Here is a 20,359-nt window from a genome sequence, read left to right as displayed (position 1 = left end):
CTTTGTACCCATGAAGCACAGAAGGATAATAATGATGGTATTTGTTAAGCGCTTACTGTGCGCCAAGCGCTGTTCTGAGCACCGGGGGAGATACAAGGTCATCAGGTTGTCCCGCGGGGGGCTCACAGTCTTCATCCCCATTTTGCAGGTGAGGTAACTGAGGCACAGAAAAGCCAAGTGATTTGCCCAAAGTCACACAACTGGTAAGTGGCAGGGCCGGGATTAGAACCCACAACCTCCGACTCCCAAGCCCGGGCTCTTTCCACTGAGCCACTTGAGTACTTGGAAGAGTGCAGTAGAGATAGTAGACATGATCCTTGCCCTTAAGGGGCTTAGACAAGAAGCAGCATGCCAAGAGCCCAGGCTTTGGAGTCAGAGGTCATGGGTTCAAATCCCGGCTCCGCCACTTGTCAGCTGGGTGACTTTGGGCAAGCCACTTCACTTCTCTGGGCCTCAGTTCCCTCATCTGGAAAATGGGGATGAAGACTGTGAGCCCCCCGTGGGACGACCTGATCACCTTGTAACCTCCCCAGCGCTTAGAACAGTGCTTGCACATAAGTAAGCGCTTAAAAAATGCCATCATTATTATTATTATTAATAGGCACGATCTCTATCCTCAAAGAGTTTACCGTCCTCTGTGTGTAGAGCACTGTGCTGAGCATTGGGAGAGGACAACCGTGAGCCCCCCCGTGGGACAACCTGATCACCTTGTATCTCCCCCAGCGCTTAGAACAGTGCTTTGTACATAGTAAGCGCCTAATAAATACCATTATTATGAAGCAGCGTGGCTCAGTGGAAAGAGCCCGGGCTTTGGAGTCAGAGGTCATGGGCTCGAATCCCAGCTCTGCCACTTGTCAGCTGTGTGACTTTGGGCAAGTCACTTCACTTCTCTGGGCCTCAGTTCCCTCATCTGGAAAATGGGGATGAAGACTGTGAGCCCCATGTGGGACAACCTGATCACCTTGCATCTCCCCCAGCGCTTAGAACAGTGTTTGGCACATAGTAAGCGCTTAACAAATACCATCATTATTATTATTATCTACTCCAGTGCTTAGAACAGTGCCTGGCACGTAGTAGGCACTTAACAAATACTCTTGAGAAGCAGCGTGGCTCAGTGGAAAGAGCCCGGGCTTGGGAGTCAGAGGTCATGGGTTCGAATCCCAGCTCCACCACTTGTCAGCTGTATGACCTGGGCAAGTCACTTCACTTCTCTGGGCCTCAGTTCCCTCATCTATAAAATGGGGATGAAGACGGAGCCCCCCACGGGGGACAACCTGATCACCTTGTATCCCCCCCAGTGCTTCGAACAGTGCTTGGCACATAGTAAGTGCTTAACAAATACCATCATTATTATTATCTACCCCAGTGCTTAAGATAGTGCTTCTCACTTAGTAAGTGCTTAACAAATCCCATCATTATTATTATTATTATGTACCCCAGCACTTAGAACAGTGCCTGGCACATATTAAGCACTTAGCGAATACTCTAATAAAAAAAAAAGTGTTGTGGAGATGGGCTTGGGGCGAATAAAGGGCGCAAATGATGATGATGGCATTTATTAAGCGCTTACTATGTGCCAAGCACTGTTCTAAGCGCTGGATCCAAAGGCAAGGGTGACACAGAAGGGAGTTGGAGAAGAGGAAAGGAAGTCTCAGTCAGGGAAGGCTCCTTTCACTCATTCATTCATTCAGTCATATTTATTGAGCGCTTACTGTGTGCAGAGCACTGTACTAAGCGCTTGGGAAGTCCAAGTTGGCAACATATAGAGACAGTCCCTACCCAACAACGGGCTCCCAGTCTAAGACTGGGAGCCCGCTCTTCTAGACTGGGAGCCCACTGTTGGGTAGGGACCATCTCTATATGTTGCCAACTTGGACTTCCCAAGCGCGTAGTACAGTGCTCTGCACCCAGTAAGCACTCAATAAACACGATTGAATGAATAGAAAGGGGAGACAGACAACAAAACAAAACATGTGGACAGGTGTCAAGTCGTCAGAGCAAAGAGAATTAAAGCAAAATGCACATCATTAACAAAATAAACAAAATAAATTTAACAAAATAAATAGAATTAGTAAATGTCCAACTAAAATAGAGTAATAAATCTGTACAAACATCTATACAGGGGCTGTGGGGAGGGGAAGGAGGTAGGGCGGGGGGGGTGGGGAGGAGGAGAGGACATGGGGGGCCTTGGAGGAGATGCGCTGGTTTGCCCATGAGGAGGTTGTTCATTCATTCATTGAATCGTATTTATTGAGCGCTTACTGTGTGCAGAGCACTGTACTAAGCGCTAAAGGTACTAAATGTACTGGAAGAGATAACCGGGCCGGGTGTGGAGGGAGAGACGGGGGTCCCTCAGAGGGGTTTCCGCGTCAGGCCCGTCCGGCCGCCCTGTGCATCCCCGTCTCCCTTCCCCAGGTACGAATCCAACGGCTCCGTCTACTTTGACACCACTAAGTTCGATGGCAGCGAGAGGCACTCCTACGCCAAGCTGGTCCCCGAGGCCGTGGGCGACCAGAAGGCCCTGCAGGAGGGGGAAGGTGAGAGACGCCCACCCTGGGGACGCCCGGAGCCAGGGGCGCGGGCCGGGAAGCGCCGTCCTCCTCGAACGCGGGGGTGAGCCCACTGTTGGGTAGGGATTGTCTCTATATGTTGCCAACTTGTACTTCCCAAGCGCTTAGTACAGTGCTCTGCACACAGTAAGTGCTCAATAAATATGATTGATTGATTGATTGGGGGGGGCGGCCCACCATCGCGAGGCGCTCCTCCCTTCCTTCCTTCCTTCCTTCCTTCCTTCATTCAGTCGTATTTATTGAGCACTTACTGTGTGCAGAGCACTGGACTAAGCTCTTGGGAAGTCCAAGTTGGCAACATATAGAGACGGTCCCTACCCAACAATCAATCAATCAATCATATTTATTGAGCGCTTACTGTGTGCAGAGCACTGGACTAAGCGCTTGGGAAGTCCAAGTTGGCAACAGATAGAGACAGTCCCTACCCAACAATCAATCCATCAATTGTATTTATTGAGCGCTTACTGTGTGCAGAGCACTGGACTAAGCGCTTGGGAAGTCCAAGTTGGCAACAGATAGTAGATGGTCCCTACCCAACAATCAATCAATCAATCGTATTTATTGAGCGCTTACGGTGTGCAGAGCACTGGACTAAGCGCTTGGGAAGTCCAAGTTGGCAACAGATAGAGACAGTCCCTACCCAACAATCAATCCATCAATTGTATTTATTGAGCGCTTACTGTGTGCAGAGCACTGGACTAAGCGCTTGGGAAGTCCAAGTTGGCAACAGATAGTAGATGGTCCCTACCCAACAATCAATCAATCAATCGTATTTATTGAGCGCTTACGGTGTACAGAGCACTGGACTAAGCGCTTGGGAAGTCCAAGTTGGCAACATATAGAGACGGTCCCTACCCAACAATCAGTCAATCAATCGTATTTATTGAGCACTTACTGTGTGCAGAGCACTGGACTAAGCGCTTGGGAAGTCCAAGTTGGCAACAGATAGTAGATGGTCCCTACCCAACAATCAGTCAATCAATCGTATTTATTGAGCACTTACGGTGTGCAGAGCACTGGACTAAGCGCTTGGGAAGTCCAAGTCGGCAACATAGAGAGACGGTCCCTACCCAACAGCGGGCTCACAGTCTAGAAGGGGGAGACGGAGAACAAAACAAAACATATTAACAAAATAAAATAAATAGAATAAATGTGTACAAATAAAGTAAATAAATAGAGTAATAAATACGTACAAACATATATACATATAATCAGGTGCTGTGGGGAGGGGAAGGAGGTAAGGGAGGGATGGGGAGGGGGAGGAGGCTGTATTTATTGAGCGCTTACTGTGTGCAGAGCACTGTATTGGGATGTCCAAGTCGACAACATATAGAGCCAGTCCCTACCCAACAACGGGCTCACAGTCTAGAAAGGGGAGACAGACAACAAAACAAACCATATTAACAAAATAAAATAAATAGAATAAATGTGTACAAATAAAATCAATCAATAAATAGAGTAATAAATACGTACAAACACATACACATATATCCAGGTGCTGTGGGGAGGGGAAGGAGGCCGTATTTATTGAGCGCTTACTGTGTGCAGAGCACTGTACTTAGCGCTTGGGAAGTCCAAGTCGGCAACATCTAGAGACGGTCCCTACCCAACAACGGGCTCACCGTCTAGAAGGGGGAGACAGATAACAAAACAGAATATGTACAAGGGTGTCAAAATCCTCAGAACAAATAGAATTAAAGCTAGATGCACATCGTTACCGAAATAAATAGAATAGTAAATATGTACAAGTAAATCAAGAGAGTAATAAATCCGTACAAATATATATGCAGGGGCTGTGGGGAGGGGAAGGAGGTAGGGTGGGAGGGATGGGGAGGGGGAGAGGAAAAAGGGGGTTCAGTGTGGGAATAAATCCGTACGAATATATATGCAGGGGCTTTGGGGAGGGGAAGGAGGTAGGGTGGGAGGGATGGGGAAGGGGAGAGGAAAAAGGGGGCTCAGTGTGGGAAGGCCTCATGGAGGAGGTGAGCTCTCAGTAGGGCTTGGAAGGGAGGAAGAGAGCGGAGGGAGGGCATTCCGGGCCGGGGGAGGACGTGGGCCGGGGGTCGACGGTGGGACGGGCGAGAAGGAGGCCCGGTGAGGAGGTGAGCGGCGGCAGAGGAGCGGAGGGTGCGGGCTGGGCCGGAGAAGGACAGAATCAATTAATCAATCAATTGTATTTATTGAGCGCTTACTGTGTGCAGAGCACTGTACTAAGCGCTTGGGAAGTACAAATTGGCAACACATAGAGACAGTCCCTACCCAACAGTGGGCTCACAGTCTAAAAGGGGGAGACAGAGAACAGAACCAAACATACCAACAAAATAAAATAGGATAGAAATGTACAAGTAAAATAAATAAATAAATAAATAAATAGAGTAATAAATACGTACAACCATATATACATATATACAGAAGGGAGGGGAGGGAGGCGGGGGGCGAGGGGATGGACACCCTGGAAGCTGAGAGTGAGGAGTTTTGGCTTGGGGGTGTTTACGGAGGGGCTGGGGATATTCATTACTCTATTTATTTTACTTGTACATATCTATTCTATTTATTTTATTTTGTTAGTATGTTTGGTTCTGTTCTCCGCCTCCCCCTTTTAGACTGTGAGCCCACTGTAGGGTAGGGACCGTCTCTCGATGTTGCCAACTTGGACTTCCCAAGCGCTTAGTCCGGCGCCCTGCACACAGTAAGCGCTCAATAAATACGATTGATTGATTACCTGACAAGCTCGCTCACCCCCTGGGGGTCTCCCCGCCCCCCCCCCCCCGACAACAGGAGACCTGAGCGTGTCGGCCGAGCGGCTGAGCGAGAAGCGGTCCCCCAACGACTTCGCACTGTGGAAGGCCTCCAAGCCCGGCGAGCCGTCCTGGGGGTGTCCGTGGGGGAAGGTAGGAGACCCCCCGCCGCCCCCCGCCCCATACTTTTAGACTGTGAGCCCACTGTTGGGTAGGGACTGTCTCTATATGGTGCCAATTTGTACTTCCCAAGCGCTTAGTCCAGTGCTCCACACGCAGTAAGCGCTCAATAAATGCGATTGATGATGATACGTGGGGGCGGGCTCCCAGCGGCGGTTGCCGGGGCGACGGGTCCCCGCTCGGGACGGCCCCCGGTCCCCGTCCTCGGAGCCAGGGCGACGGCAACCGGGCGGAGGGCAGGGAGGGCACCGCGGGGGCCACCGAGGCAACCGGCCGGGCGCGTCGGCAGGGGCGACCGGGCTGGCACATCGAATGCTCCGCCATGGCCGGGACCATCCTGGGCGAGTCCATGGACATCCACGGAGGCGGCTTCGACCTGCGATTCCCCCACCACGACAACGAGCTGGCGCAGTCGGAGGTGAGCGCGGGGCGTCTCGTCCCCCCAACTCCAACTTACTTGGCTCGGTGGGCAGAGCCCGGGCTTTGGAGTCGGGGGTCATGGGTTCGAATGCCGGCTCTGCCAGTTGGCAGCCGTGTGGCTTTTGGGCAAGTCACTTCGCTTCTCTGGGCCTCAGTGACCTCATCTGGAAAATGGGGATGAAGACTGGGAGCCCCACGTGGGACAACCTGATCCCCTTGTATCCCCCCCCCAGCGCTTAGAACAGTGCTTTGCACATAGTAAACGCTCAATAAATACGATTGAATGAATGAATGAACTCCCACACCCTGACCAAACCCCCGGGCGGGCAAGTTGGCCCCCCTCGGGGTGGACGTAATAATAATAACAACAATAATAATCGTGGTATTTAATAATGTTAGCATCTATTAAGCGCTTACTATGTGCCAAGCACTGTTCTAAGCGCTGGGGAGGTTCCAAGGTGATCGGGTTGTCCCTCGGGGGGCTCACAGTCTTCACCCCCATTTGACAGAGGGAGGTCACTGAGGCCCAGAGAAGTGAAGTGACTTGCCCAAAGTCACCCAGCCGGCAATTGGCGGAGGCGGGATTTGAACCCGTGACCTCTGAGTCCAAAGCCTGGGCTCTTGACACTGAGCCATGCGCTTACTATGTGCCAGGCACTGTTCTAAGCGCTGAGGTAGATACAAGGTAATTGGGTTGGACCCAGTCCCTGTCCCACGTGGGGCTCACGGTTTTAATCCCCATTTGACAGGTAAGATGATGAGGATGGTGGCATTTATTAAGCGCTTACTCTGTGCCAAGCACTGTTCTAAGCGCTGGGGAGGTTCCAAGGTGATCAGGTTGTCCCTCGGGAGGGCTCACAGTCTTCACCCCCATTTTACAGATGAAGTAACCGAGGCTCAGAGAAGTGAAGTGACTTGCCCAAATTCACACAGCTGGCAATTGGCGGAGTCGGGATTTGAACCCATGACCTCTGAGTCCAAAGCCCGGGCTCTTTCCACTGAGCCACACGCATACTATGTGCCAGGCACTGCTCTAAGCGCTGAGGTAGATACAAGATAATTGGGTTGGACACACGTGGGGCTCACAGTTTTAATCCCCATTTGACAGGTAAAACGATGATGGCGGCATTTGTTAAGCGCTTACTATGTGCAAAGCACTGTTCTAAGCGCCGGGGAGGTTCCAAGGTGATCAGGTTGTCCCACGGGGGGCTCCCAGTCTTCACCCCCATTTTCCAGATGAGGTCACTGAGGCCCAGAGAAGTGAAGTGACTTGCCCAAAGTCACCCAGCTGACAAGTGGCAGAGCCGGGATTTGAACCCATGACCTCTGACTCCAAAGCCTGTGCTCTTTTTCACTGAGCCGCGATAACTGAGAAATGAAATGACTTGCCCAAGGGCACACGGCAGACTGGCGGCAGAGCCGGGATTAGAACCCAGGTCCTTCTGAATCCCAGGCCCGGGCTCTACCCACGTGGCTCAGTGGAAAGAGCCCGGGCTTGGGAGTCAGAGGTCACGGGTTCTAATCCCGGCTCCGCCACGTGTCAGCTGGGTGACTTTGGGCAAGTCACTTCACTTCTCTGCGCCTCAGTTACCTCATCTGGAAAATGGGGATGAAGACTGTGAACCCCCTGTGGGACAACCTGATCACCTTGTATCCTCCCCGGCGCTTACAGCAGTGCTTCGCACATAGTAAGCGCTTACCAAATGCCATCATTATTAGGGCACACTGCTTCCCTGCCATTGGATAGCTGGCCAGGTCACACCTGTGCTGGCCAATCAATCAATCAATTGTATTGAGCGCTTACTGTGTGCAGAGCACTGTACTAAGCGCTTGGGAAGTACAAGTTGGCAACATATAGAGACAGTCCCTACCCAACAGTGGGTTCCCAGTCTTAATCCCCATTTTACAGATGAGGGAACTGAGGCCCGGAGAAGTGAAGTGACTTGCCCAAAGTCACCCAGCTGACAATTGGCACAGCTGGGATTTGAACCCGTGACCTCTGACTCCAAAGCCCGGGCTCTTTCCGCTGAGCCACGCTGCTTCTCTAACAAATGCCATCATCATCACTTCAGTTCTCTGGGCCTCGTCTGTCAAATGGGGACGGAGACTGTGAACCCCCCCGCAATGGGACATTTTATTTTACATTATTTTATTTGTACATATTTATTCTATTTATTTCACTTTGTTAATACGTTTTGTCGTCTGTGTCCCCCCTTCTAGACCGTGAGCCCACTGGCGGGTGGGGACCGTCTCTAGACGTGGCCGACTTGGACTTCCCAAGCGCTTAGTCCAGTGCTCTGCACACAGTAAGCGCTCAAGAAATTCATTCATTCATTCAATTGTATTTATTGAATGAATACGATCGAACGAACGAATGACAGGGACTGCGTCCAGCCCGATCATTCAATTGTATTTACTGAATGAATACGATTGAACGAATGAATGACAGGGACTGCGTCTGGCCCGATTAGCTTGTCCCCACCCCAGCGCTTAGTACAGAGCCCGGGACCTTTTAAGCGCTTGACGAAGAAATACCGTTGTTTTGGGGCGCAGGCGTACTTTGACAACGACTGCTGGGTGCGCTACTTCTTGCACGCGGGCCACCTCACCATCGCCGGCTGCAAGATGTCCAAGTCCCTGAAGAACTTCGTCACCATCAAAGACGCCTTGAAGAAGCATTCGGGTGGGCCGCCGTCCCGGGATAATAATAATAATAATAATAATAATTAATAATGGCATTTATTAAGCGCTTACTATGTGCAGAGCACTGTTCTAAGCGCTGGGGAATTTACAAGGTGATCAGGTTGCCCCACACGGGGCTCCCAGTCTTAATCCCCATTTGACAGATGAGGTCACTGAGGCCCAGAGAAGGGAAGTGACTTGCCCCAAGTCACACAGCTGACGAGCGGTGGAGCTGGGATTTGAACCCATGACCTCGGACTCCAAAGCCCGGGCTCTTTCCGCTGAGCCACGCTAATAATGGCATTTATTAAGCGCTTACTATGTGCAGAGCACTGTTCTAAGCGCTGGGGAATTTACAAGGTGATCAGGTTGCCCCACGCGGGGCTCCCAGTCTTAATCCCCATTTTACAGATGAGGTCACTGAGGCCCAGAGAAGGGAAGTGACTTGCCCCAAGTCACACAGCTGACGAGCGGTGGAGCCGGGATTTGAACCCATGACCTCGGACTCCAAAGCCCGGGCTCTTTCCGCTGAGCCACGCTAATAATGGCATTTATTAAGCGCTTACTATGTGCAGAGCACTGTTCTAAGCGCTGGGGAATTTACAAGGTGATCAGGTTGCCCCACGTGGGGCTCACAGTCTTAATCCCCATTTTACAGATGAGGTCACTGAGGCCCAGAGAAGGGAAGTGACTTGCCCCAAGTCACACAGCTGACGAGCGGTGGAGCCGGGATTTGAACCCATGACCTCGGACTCCAAAGCCCGGGCTCTTTCCGCTGAGCCACGCTAATAATGGCATTTATTAAGCGCTTACTATGTGCAGAGCACTGTTCTAAGCGCTGGGGAATTTACAAGGTGATCAGGTTGCCCCACGCGGGGCTCCCAGTCTTAATCCCCATTTTACAGATGAGGTCACTGAGGCCCAGAGAAGCGAAGTGACTTGCCCCAAGTCACACAGCTGACAAGTGGTGGAGCCGGGATTCGAACCCATGACCTCTGACTCCAAAGCCCGGGCTCTTTCCGCTGAGCCACGCTAATAATGGCATTTATTAAGCGCTTACTATGTGCAGAGCACTGTTCTAAGCGCTGGGGAATTTACAAGGTGATCAGGTTGCCCCACGCGGGGCTCCCAGTCTTAATCCCCATTTTACAGATGAGGTCACTGAGGCCTAGAGAAGCGAAGTGACTTGCCCCAAGTCACACAGCTGATGAGCGGTGGAGCCGGGATTTGAACCCATGACCTCGGACTCCAAAGCCCGGGCTCTTTCCGCTGAGCCACGCTAATAATGGCATTTGTTAAGCGCTTACTATGTGCAGAGCACTGTTCTAAGCGCTGGGGAATTTACAAGGTGATCAGGTTGCCCCACGCGGGGCTCCCAGTCTTAATCCCCATTTTACAGATGAGGTCACTGAGGCCCAGAGAAGGGAAGTGACTTGCCCCAAGTCACACAGCTGACGAGCGGTGGAGCCGGGATTTGAACCCATGACCTCGGACTCCAAAGCCCGGGCTCTTTCCGCTGAGCCACGCTAATTATGGCATTTATTAAGCGCTTACTATGTGCCAAGCACTGTTCTAAGCGCTGGGGAGGTTCCAAGGAGATCAGGTTGTCCCGCGGGGGGCGTGGCTCAGTGGAAGGAGCCCGGGCTTTGGAGTCAGAGGTCATGGGTTTGAATCCCGACTCCGCCACATCTCTGTTGTGTGACCCTGGGCAAGTCACTTAACTTCTCTGAGCCTCAGTTCCCTCATCTGTAAAATGGGGATTGACTGTGAGCCCCACGTGGGACAACCTGATCGCGTTATATCCCCCCAGCGCTTAGAACAGTGCTTTGAACATAGTAAGCACTTAACAAATGCCATCATTATTATTATTATTATTATCCCCATTTGACAGATGAGGAACTGAGGCCCAGAGAAGTGAAGTGACTTGCCCAAAGTCACCCAGCTGACAGTTGGCGGAGCTGGGATTCGAACCCATGACCTCTGACTCCAAAGCCCGGGCTCTTTCCACTGAGCCACGCTGCTTCTCATTTGGGGCCATGCCCTTGACTGGGGGGCACTGGAGTCATCATCATCATCAATCGTATTTATTGAGCGCTTACTATGTGCAGAGCACTGTACTAAGCGCTTGGGAAGTACAAATTGGCAACATATAGAGACGGTCCCTACCCAACAGTGGGCTCACGGTCTAGAAGGGGGAGACGGAGAACAAAACCAAACATACTAACAAAATAAAATAAATAGAATAGATAAGGACAAGTAAAATAAATAAAAAGAGTAATAAATATGTACAAACATATATACATATATATATATACATATATACAGGTATACAAACATATGTATAAGGTATATACAGGTATATATACATATATACCTGTATATAAGGTATACGGGTATATCATCATCATCAGTCGTATTTATTGAGCGCTTACTATGTGCAGAGCACTGTACTAAGCGCTTGGGAAGTACAAATTGGCAACATATAGAGACGGTCCCTACCCAACAGTGGGCTCACAGTCTAGAAGGGGGAGACGGAGAACAAAACCAAACATACTAACAAAATAAAATAAATAGAATAGATAAGGACAAGTAAAATAAATAAATAAAAAGAGTGATAAATATGTACAAACATATATACATATATACAGGTATACAAACATATGTATAAGGTATATACAGGTATATATACATATATACCTGTATATAAGGTATACGGGTATATCATCATCATCAATCGTATTTATTGAGCGCTTACTATGTGCAGAGCACTGTACTAAGCGCTTGGGAAGTACAAATTGGCAACATATAGAGACGGTCCCTACCCAACAGTGGGCTCACAGTCTAGAAGGGGGAGACGGAGAACAAAACCAAACATACTAACAAAATAAAATAAATAGAACAGATAAGGACAAGTAAAATAAATAAATAAAAAGAGTAATAAATATGTACAAACATATACACATATATACAGGTATACAAACATATGTATAAGGTATATATATACATATATACCTGTATATAAGGTATACGGGTATATCATCATCATCAATCGTATTTATTGAGCGCTTACTATGTGCAGAGCACTGTACTAAGCGCTTGGGAAGTCCAAGTTGGCAACATATAGAGACGGTCCCTACCCAACAGTGGGCTCACAGTCTAGAAGGGGGAGACGGAGAACAAAACCAAACATACTAACAAAATAAAATAAATAGAACAGATAAGGACAAGTAAAATAAATAAATAAAAAGAGTAATAAATATGTACAAACATATACACATATATACAGGTATACAAACATATGTATAAGGTATATATATACATATATACCTGTATATAAGGTATACGGGTATATCATCATCATCAATCGTATTTATTGAGCGCTTACTATGTGCAGAGCACTGTACTAAGCGCTTGGGAAGTACAGATTGGCAACATATAGAGACGGTCCCTACCCAACAGTGGGCTCACAGTCTAGAAGGGGGAGACGGAGAACAAAACCAAACATACTAACAAAATAAAATAAATAGAACAGATAAGGACAAGTAAAATAAATAAATAAAAAGAGTGATAAATATGTACAAACATATATACATATATACAGGTATACAAACATATGTATAAGGTATATATATACATATATACCTGTATATAAGGTATACGGGTATATCATCATCATCAATCGTATTTATTGAGCGCTTACTATGTGCAGAGCACTGTACTAAGCGCTTGGGAAGTACAGATTGGCAACATATAGACATCTGTGCCCTTGACTGGGGGGCACTGGGGTCATCCGTGCCCTTGACTGGGGGGCACTGGGGTCGCCCGTGCCCTTGACTGGGGGGCACTGGGGTCATCCGTGACCTTGACTGGGGGGCACTGGGGTTATCCGTGCCCTTGACTGGGGGGCACTGGGGTCGCCCGTGCCCTTGACTGGGGGGCACTGGGGTCATCCGTGACCTTGACTGGGAGGCACTGGGGTCATCCGTGCCTTTGACTGGGGGGCACTGGGGGTCTTGGGTCCCGCAGCGCGGCAGCTCCGTCTGGCTTTCCTCATGCACTCGTGGAAGGACACGTTGGACTATTCGGGCAACACCATGGAGTCGGCCATCCAGTACGAGAAATTCCTCAACGTGAGTCTCTCCCCCGGCCGCGAGCCCACTGGCCCGCTCAGTCATCCATTCAGTCAATCAATCAATCAATCAATCAATCGTATTTATTGAGCGCTTACTGTGTGCAGAGCACTGGACTAAGCGCTTGGGAAGTCCAAGTTGGCAACATAGAGAGACGGTCCCTACCCAACAGTGGGCGCGCAGTCTAGAAGTATTGATTGAGTGCTTACTACTACTACTAATAATCAATCAATCGTATTTATTGAGCACTTACTGTGTGCAGAGCACTGTACTAAGCGCTTCAGAAGTCCAAGTCGGCAACACATAGAGACGGTCCCTACCCAACAGCGGGCTCACAGTCTAGAAGGGGGAGACAGAGAACAAAACCAAACATACTAACAAAATAAAATGAATAGAATAGATATGTACAAGTAAAATAAATATATAGAGTAATAAATCTGTACAAACATATATACATATATACAGGTGCTGAGGGGAAGGGAAGGAGGTAAGATGGGGGGGATGGAAAGGGGGACGAGGGGGAGAAAACGCATCATTCATGCGTTCGATCCTATTGATTGAGCACTTACTGTGCGCATGTTTGTTTGTACATTCATTCATTCAGTCGTATTTATTGAGCGCTTACTGTGTGCAGAGCACTGGACTAAGCGCTTGGGAAGTCCAAGTCGGCAACACATAGAGACGGTCCCTACCCAGCAGCGGGCTCACAGTCTAGAAGGGGGAGACAGAGAACAAAACCAAACATACTAACAAAATAAAATAAATAGAATAGATATGTACAAGTAAAATAAATAAATATATAAACAGAGTAATAAATCTGTACAAACATATATACATATATACAGGTGCTGAGGGGAAGGGAAGGAGGTAAGATGGGGGGATGCGAAGGGGGACGAGGGGGAGAAAACGCATCATTCATGCGTTCGATCCTATTGATTGAGCACTTACTGTGCGCATGTTTGTACATTCATTCATTCAGTCGTATTTATTGAGCACTTACTGTGTGCAGAGCACTGTACTAAGCGCTTGGGAAGTCCAAGTCGGCAGCACATAGAGACGGTCCCTACCCAACAGTGGGCTCACAGTCTAGAAGGGGGAGACAGACAACAAAACCAAACATACTAACAAAATAAAATGAATAGAATAGATATGTACAAGTAAAATAAATAAGTATATAAATAGAGTAATAAATCTGTACAAACATATATACATATATACAGGTGCTGAGGGGAAGGGAAGGAGGTAAGATGGGGGGGATGGAAAGGGGGACGAGGGGGAGAAAACGCATCATTCATGCGTTCGATCCTATTGATTGAGCACTTACTGTGCGCATGTTTGTTTGTACATTCATTCATTCAGTCGTATTTATTGAGCGCTTACTGTGTGCAGAGCACTGGACTAAGCGCTTGGGAAGTCCAAGTCGGCAACGCGTAGAGACGGTCCCTACCCAACAGCGGGCTCACAGTCTAGAAGGGGGAGACGGAGAACAAAACCAAACATACTAACAAAATAAAATGAATAGAATAGATATGTACAAGTAAAATAAATAAATATATAGAGTAATAAATCTGTACAAACATATATACATATATACAGGTGCTGAGGGGAAGGGAAGGAGGTAAGATGGGGGGGATGGAAAGGGGGACGAGGGGGAGAAAATGCATCATTCATGCGTTCGATCCTATTGATTGAGCGCTTACTGTGCGCATGTTTGTACATTCATTCATTCAGTCGTATTTATTGAGCGCTTACTGTGTGCAGAGCACTGGACTAAGCGCTTGGGAAGTCCAAGTCGGCAACGCGTAGAGACGGTCCCTACCCAACAGCGGGCTCACAGTCTAGAAGGGGGAGACGGAGAACAAAACCAAACATACTAACAAAATAAAATGAATAGAATAGATATGTACAAGTAAAATAAATAAATATATAAATAGAGTAATAAATCTGTACAAACATATATACATATATACAGGTGCTGAGGGGAAGGGAAGGAGGTAAGATGGGGGGGATGGAAAGGGGGACGAGGGGGAGAAAACGCATCATTCATGCATTCGATCCTATTGATTGAGCACTTACTGTGCGCATGTTTGTTTGTACATTCATTCATTCAGTCGTATTTATTGAGCGCTTACTGTGTGCAGAGCACTGTACTAAGCGCTTGGGAAGTCCAAGTCGGCAGCACATAGAGACGGTCCCTACCCAACAGCGGGCTCACAGTCTAGAAGGGGGAGACAGAGACCAAAACCAAACATACTAACAAAATAAAATGAACAGAATAGATATGTACAAGTAAAATAAATAAATGAATAAATAAATAGATGAGATCGAGGGGACAGTGAGAAGGTTAGCAGGCGGGGCTGGGCCGGAGCTCCGGGGTCCCCCCGGGTGGGATTTTTAGACTGTGAGCCCACTGTTGGGTAGGGACTGTCTCTATGTGATGCCAATTTGTACTTCCCAAGCGCTTAGTACAGTGCTCTGCACATAGTAAGCGCTCAATAAATACGATTGATTGATTGATTGATTGATGTCCCGGCTTCCCCTCCCCGGGGGTCTCACGGCCTCCCTCTGGCCTCCGCCTCCCCCCAGGAGTTCTTCCTCAACGTGAAAGCCATCCTCCGCACCCCGGTCGACGTGACGGGCGAGTTCGAGAAGTGGGAGGAGCAGGAAATGGAGCTGAACCGAAGGTGAGCCCGGCTCTTCCCGCCCCGGGTGACCGGGCCCCGTCCGGCTGGACGGGAATACCGGGAGGACGCCGGGGAGGGGCGGGATGGGGGGCCCATCTCCCGGCGGGGCCCGCGACCTCAGCCGGGACAGGCACATAACAACCCAAATCTACTCCATAGGAGATTCATCGATCACGTAATCATAAGAGCGTTGTACTGGGCGCTTGGGAGAGTGGGTATTCATTCATTCATTCAATCGTATTTATTAATATTAACAATAATAATAACGCTGATGATGATGGCATTTATTAAGCACTTACTATGTGCCAAGCACCGTTCTAAGCGCTGGGGTAGATACAAGGTGATCAGGCTGTCCCACGGGGGGCTCACAGTCTTAATCCCCATTTTACAGATGAGGGAACTGAGGCCCAGAGAAGTGAAGTGACTCGCCCAAAGTCCCACAGCTGACAGTTGGCGGAGCCGGGATTTGAACCCGTGACCTCTGGCTCCAAAGCCCGGGCTCTTACCACTGAGCCACGCTGCCTCTCAAGAATGGCATTTGTTAAGCGCTGACTATGTGCCAAGCACCGTTCTAAGCACTGGGGAGGTTTCAAGGTGATCAGGTTGCCCCACGGGGGGCTCACAGTCTTCATCCCCATTTTACAGGCGAGGTGACTGAGGCCCAGAGAAGTGAAGTGACTCACCCAAAGCCACACAGCTGACAATCGGTGGAGCCGGGATTTGAACCCGTGACCTCTGACTCCAAAGCCCGGGCTCTTTCCACTGAGCCACGCCGCTTCTCATGTCGGCAACATGTAGAGATGGTCCCTTAAGCGCTTACTATGTGCCAAGCACCGTTCTGAGCACTGGGGCGGTTACAAGGTGATCAGGTTGCCCCACGGGGGGCTCACAGTCTTAATTCCCATTTTCCAGTCGAGGTCACTGAGGCCCAGAGAAGTGAAGTGACTCGCCCAAAGCCACACAGCTGACAGTCGGTGGAGCCGGGATTTGAACCCGTGACCTCTGACTCCAAAGCCCGGGCTCTTTCCACTGAGCCACGCCGCTTCTCATGATGTCAACATATAGAGATGGTCCCTTAAGCGCTTACTATGTGCCAAGCACCGTTCTGAGCACTGGGGCGGTTACAAGGTGATCAGGTTGCCCCACGGGGGGCTCACAGTCTTCATCCCCATTTTACAGGCGAGGTAACTGAGGCCCAGAGAAGTGAAGTGAGTTGCCCAAAGTCACACAGAGACAACTGGCGGAGCCGGGATTTGAACCCATGACCACTGACTTCAAAGCCCGGGCACACACTAAGCGCTCAATAAATACGATTGATTGATTGATTGATTTCCACTGAGCCATGCTGCTTCTCACTAGCAGTAGTACTCTCCCAAGCGCTCAGTACAGTGCTCTGCACACAGTAAGCGCTCAGTAAATACGATTGAATGAATGAATGGAGTCAGAGCTCATGGGTTCAAATCCCGGCTCCTCTGATTGTCAGCTGTGTGTCTTTGGGCAAGTCGCTTCACTTCCCTGGGCCTCAGTGATCTCATCTGGAAAATGGGGATGAAGACTGTGAGCCCCCCCCCCCCGTGGGACAGCCTCTCCAGTGCTTAGAACAGTGCTTTGCACATAGTAAGCGCTTAACAAATGCCACTAGTACTAGTAGTAGTACTCTCCCAAGCGCTTAGTACAGTGCTCGACACACAGTAAGCGCTCAATATGGGAAGCAGCATGGCTCAGTGGAAAGAGCCCGGGCTTTGGAGTCAGAGGTCATGGGTTCAAATCCCGGCTCCTCCGATTGTCAGCTGGGTGACTTTGGGCAAGTCACTTCACTTCCCTGGGCCTCAGCGACCTCATCTGGAAAATGGGGATGAATAATAATAATAATAATAATATTGGCATTTATTAAGCGCTTCCTATGTGCAAAGCACTGTTCTAAGCGCTGGGGAGGTTACCAGGTGATCAGGTTGTCCCATGGGGGGCTCACAGTTTTAATCCCCATTTTCCAGATGAGGGAACTGAGGCCTAGAGAAGTGAAGTGACTTAATAATAATAATGAAATCTGTGAGTGCCCCCCCCGGCCCCCACTGTGGGACCACCTCTCCAGCGCTTAGAGCAGTGCTGTGCACATAGTAAGCGCTTAGCAAATGCTACTAGTAATAATAATAATGGGCAAGTCGCTTCACTCCCCTGGGCCTCAGTGACCTCATCTGGAAAATGGGGGTGAAGACTGCGAGCCCTCCCATGGGGCAACCTCTCCAGCGCTTAGAAGAGTGCTGTGCACATAGTAAGCGCTTAGCAAATGCCACTAGTAATAATAATAATGGGTAAGTCGCTTCACTTCCCTGGGCCTCAGTGACCTCATCTGGAAAATGGGGATGAAGAATAATAATAATAATATTGGCATTTATTAAGCGCTTACTATGTGCAAAGCACTGTTCTAAGCACTGGGGTGGTTACCAGGTGATCAGGCTGTCCCATGGGGGGCTCACAGTTTTAATCCCCATTTTCCAGATGAGGTAACTGAGGCCCAGAGAAGTGAAGTGACTTAATAATGATAATAATGAAATCTGTGAGTGCCCCCCGCCCCCCACCGTGGGACAACCTCTCCAGCGCTTAGAACAGCGCTGTGCACATAGTAAGCGCTTAACAAATGCCACTAGTAATAATATCATAATAATAATAATGGGCAAGTTGCTTTACTTCCCTGGGCCTCAGTGACCTCATCTGGAAAATGGGGATGAAGACCGCGAGCCCTCCCATGGGACAACCACTCCAGTGCTTAGAACAGTGCTGTGTATGTAGTAAGCGCTTAGCAAATGCCACTAGTAATAATAATAATGGGCAAGTCGCTTCACTCCCCTGGGCCTCAGTGACCTCATCTGGAAAATGGGGATGAGGACTGCAAGCCCTCCCATGGGACCACCTCTCCAGCGCTTAGAACAGTGCTGTGCACATAGTAAGCGCTTAGCTAATGCCACTAGTAGTAATAATAATGGGCAAGTCGCTTCACTCCCCTGGGCCTCAGTGACCTCACCTGGAAAATGGGGATGAAGGCTGCGAGCCCTCCCATGGGACCACCTCTCCAGCGCTTAGAACAGTGCTGTGCACATAGTAAGCACTTAGCAAATACCGCTAGTAATAATAATAATGGGCAAGTCGCTTCACTTCCCTGGGCCTCAGTGACCTCATCTGGAAAATGGGGATGAAGAATAATAATAATAATATTGGCATTTATTAAGCGCTTACTATGTGCAAAGCACTGTTCTAAGCACTGGGGTGGTTACCAGGTGATCAGGTTGTCCCATGGGGGGCTCACAGTTTTAATCCCCATTTTCCAGATGAGGTAACTGAGGCCCAGAGAAGTGAAGTGACTTAATAATGATAATAATGAAATCTGTGAGTGCCCCCCGCCCCCCACCGTGGGACAACCTCTCCAGCGCTTAGAACAGCGCTGTGCACATAGTAAGCGCTTAACAAATGCCACTAGTAATAATATCATAATAATAATAATGGGCAAGTTGCTTTCCTTCCCTGGGCCTCAGTGACCTCATCTGGAAAATGGGGATGAAGACCGCGAGCCCTCCCATGGGACAACCACTCCAGTGCTTAGAACAGTGCTGTGCACGTAGTAAGCGCTTAGCAAATGCCACTAGTAATAATAATAATGGGCAAGTCGCTTCACTCCCCTGGGCCTCAGTGACCTCACCTGGAAAATGGGGGTGAAGACTGCGAGCCCTCCCATGGGACAACCTCTCCAACGCTTAGAACAGTGCTGTGCACATAGTAAGAGCTTAGCAAATGCCAATAGTAATAATAATAATGGGCAAGTCGCTTCACTCCCCTGGGCCTCAGTGACCTCACCTGGAAAATGGGGATGAAGGCTGCGAGCCCTCCCATGGGACCACCTCTCCAGCGCTTAGAACAGTGCTGTGCACATAGTAAGCGCTTAGCAAATGCCACTAGTAGTAATAATAATGGGCAAGTCGCTCCACTCCCCTGTGCCTCAGTGACCTCATCTGGAAAATGGGGATGAAGACTGTGAGCCCTCCCATGGGACCACCTCTCCAGTGCTTAGAACAGTGCTGTGCACATAGTAAGCGCTTAGCAAATGCCACTAGTAATAATAATGATGGGCAAGTCGCTTCACTTCCCTGGGCCTCAGTGACCTCATCTGGAAAATGGGGATGAAGAATAATAATAATAATATTGGCATTTATTAAGCGCTTACTATGTGCAAAGCACTGTTCTAAGCACTGGGGTGGTTACCAGGTGATCAGGCTGTCCCATGGGGGGCTCACAGTTTTAATCCCCATTTTCCAGATGAGGTAACTGAGGCCCAGAGAAGTGAAGTGACTTAATAATGATAATAATGAAGTCTGTGAGTGCCCCCCGCCCCCCACCGTGGGACAACCTCTCCAGCGCTTAGAATAGCGCTGTGCACATAGTAAGCGCTTAACAAATGCCACTAGTAATAATATCATAATAATAATAATGGGCAAGTTGCTTTACTTCCCTGGGCCTCAGTGACCTCATCTGGAAAATGGGGATGAAGACCGCGAGCCCTCCCATGGGACAACCACTCCAGCGCTTAGAACAGTGCTGTGCATGTAGTAAGCGCTTAGCAAATGCCACTAGTAATAATAATAATGGGCAAGTCGCTTCACTCCCCTGGGCCTCAGTGACCTCACCTGGAAAATGGGGGTGAAGACTGCGAGCCCTCCCATGGGACAACCTCTCCAACGCTTAGAACAGTGCTGTGCACATAGTAAGCGCTCAACAAATGCCACTAGTAATAATAATAATGGGCAAGTCGCTTCACTCCCCTGGGCCTCAGTGACCTCATCTGGAAAATGGGGGTGAAGACTGCGAGCCCTCCCATGGGACCACCTTTCCAGCGCTTAGAACAGTGCTGTGCTCATAGTAAGCGCTTAGCAAATGCCGCTAGTAATAATAATAATGGGCAAGTC

General features: G+C 49.2%; 1 protein-coding gene across 1 annotated transcript in view; it reads left to right on the top strand.

The window, feature by feature from the left end:
* The window catches only part of CARS1 (cysteinyl-tRNA synthetase 1), a 77,138-nt gene that overhangs the window by 31,968 nt on the left and 24,811 nt on the right, over nt 1-20,359 (top strand). The window contains exons 9-14 of the mRNA XM_038764258.1: nt 2,416-2,537; nt 5,349-5,461; nt 5,778-5,906; nt 8,462-8,591; nt 12,617-12,720; nt 15,307-15,404. Coding sequence (XP_038620186.1) covers nt 2,416-2,537; nt 5,349-5,461; nt 5,778-5,906; nt 8,462-8,591; nt 12,617-12,720; nt 15,307-15,404 — 696 coding nt within the window. The remainder of the gene's footprint in view (nt 1-2,415; nt 2,538-5,348; nt 5,462-5,777; nt 5,907-8,461; nt 8,592-12,616; nt 12,721-15,306; nt 15,405-20,359) is intronic.

This window comes from Tachyglossus aculeatus, chromosome 22 (assembly GCF_015852505.1).
Source record: "Tachyglossus aculeatus isolate mTacAcu1 chromosome 22, mTacAcu1.pri, whole genome shotgun sequence".
NCBI classification, from domain to species: domain Eukaryota; kingdom Metazoa; phylum Chordata; class Mammalia; order Monotremata; family Tachyglossidae; genus Tachyglossus; species Tachyglossus aculeatus.
The sequence above is the reverse complement of the archived record's forward strand: the minus strand, read 5'-3'. Positions and strand labels throughout refer to the sequence as shown.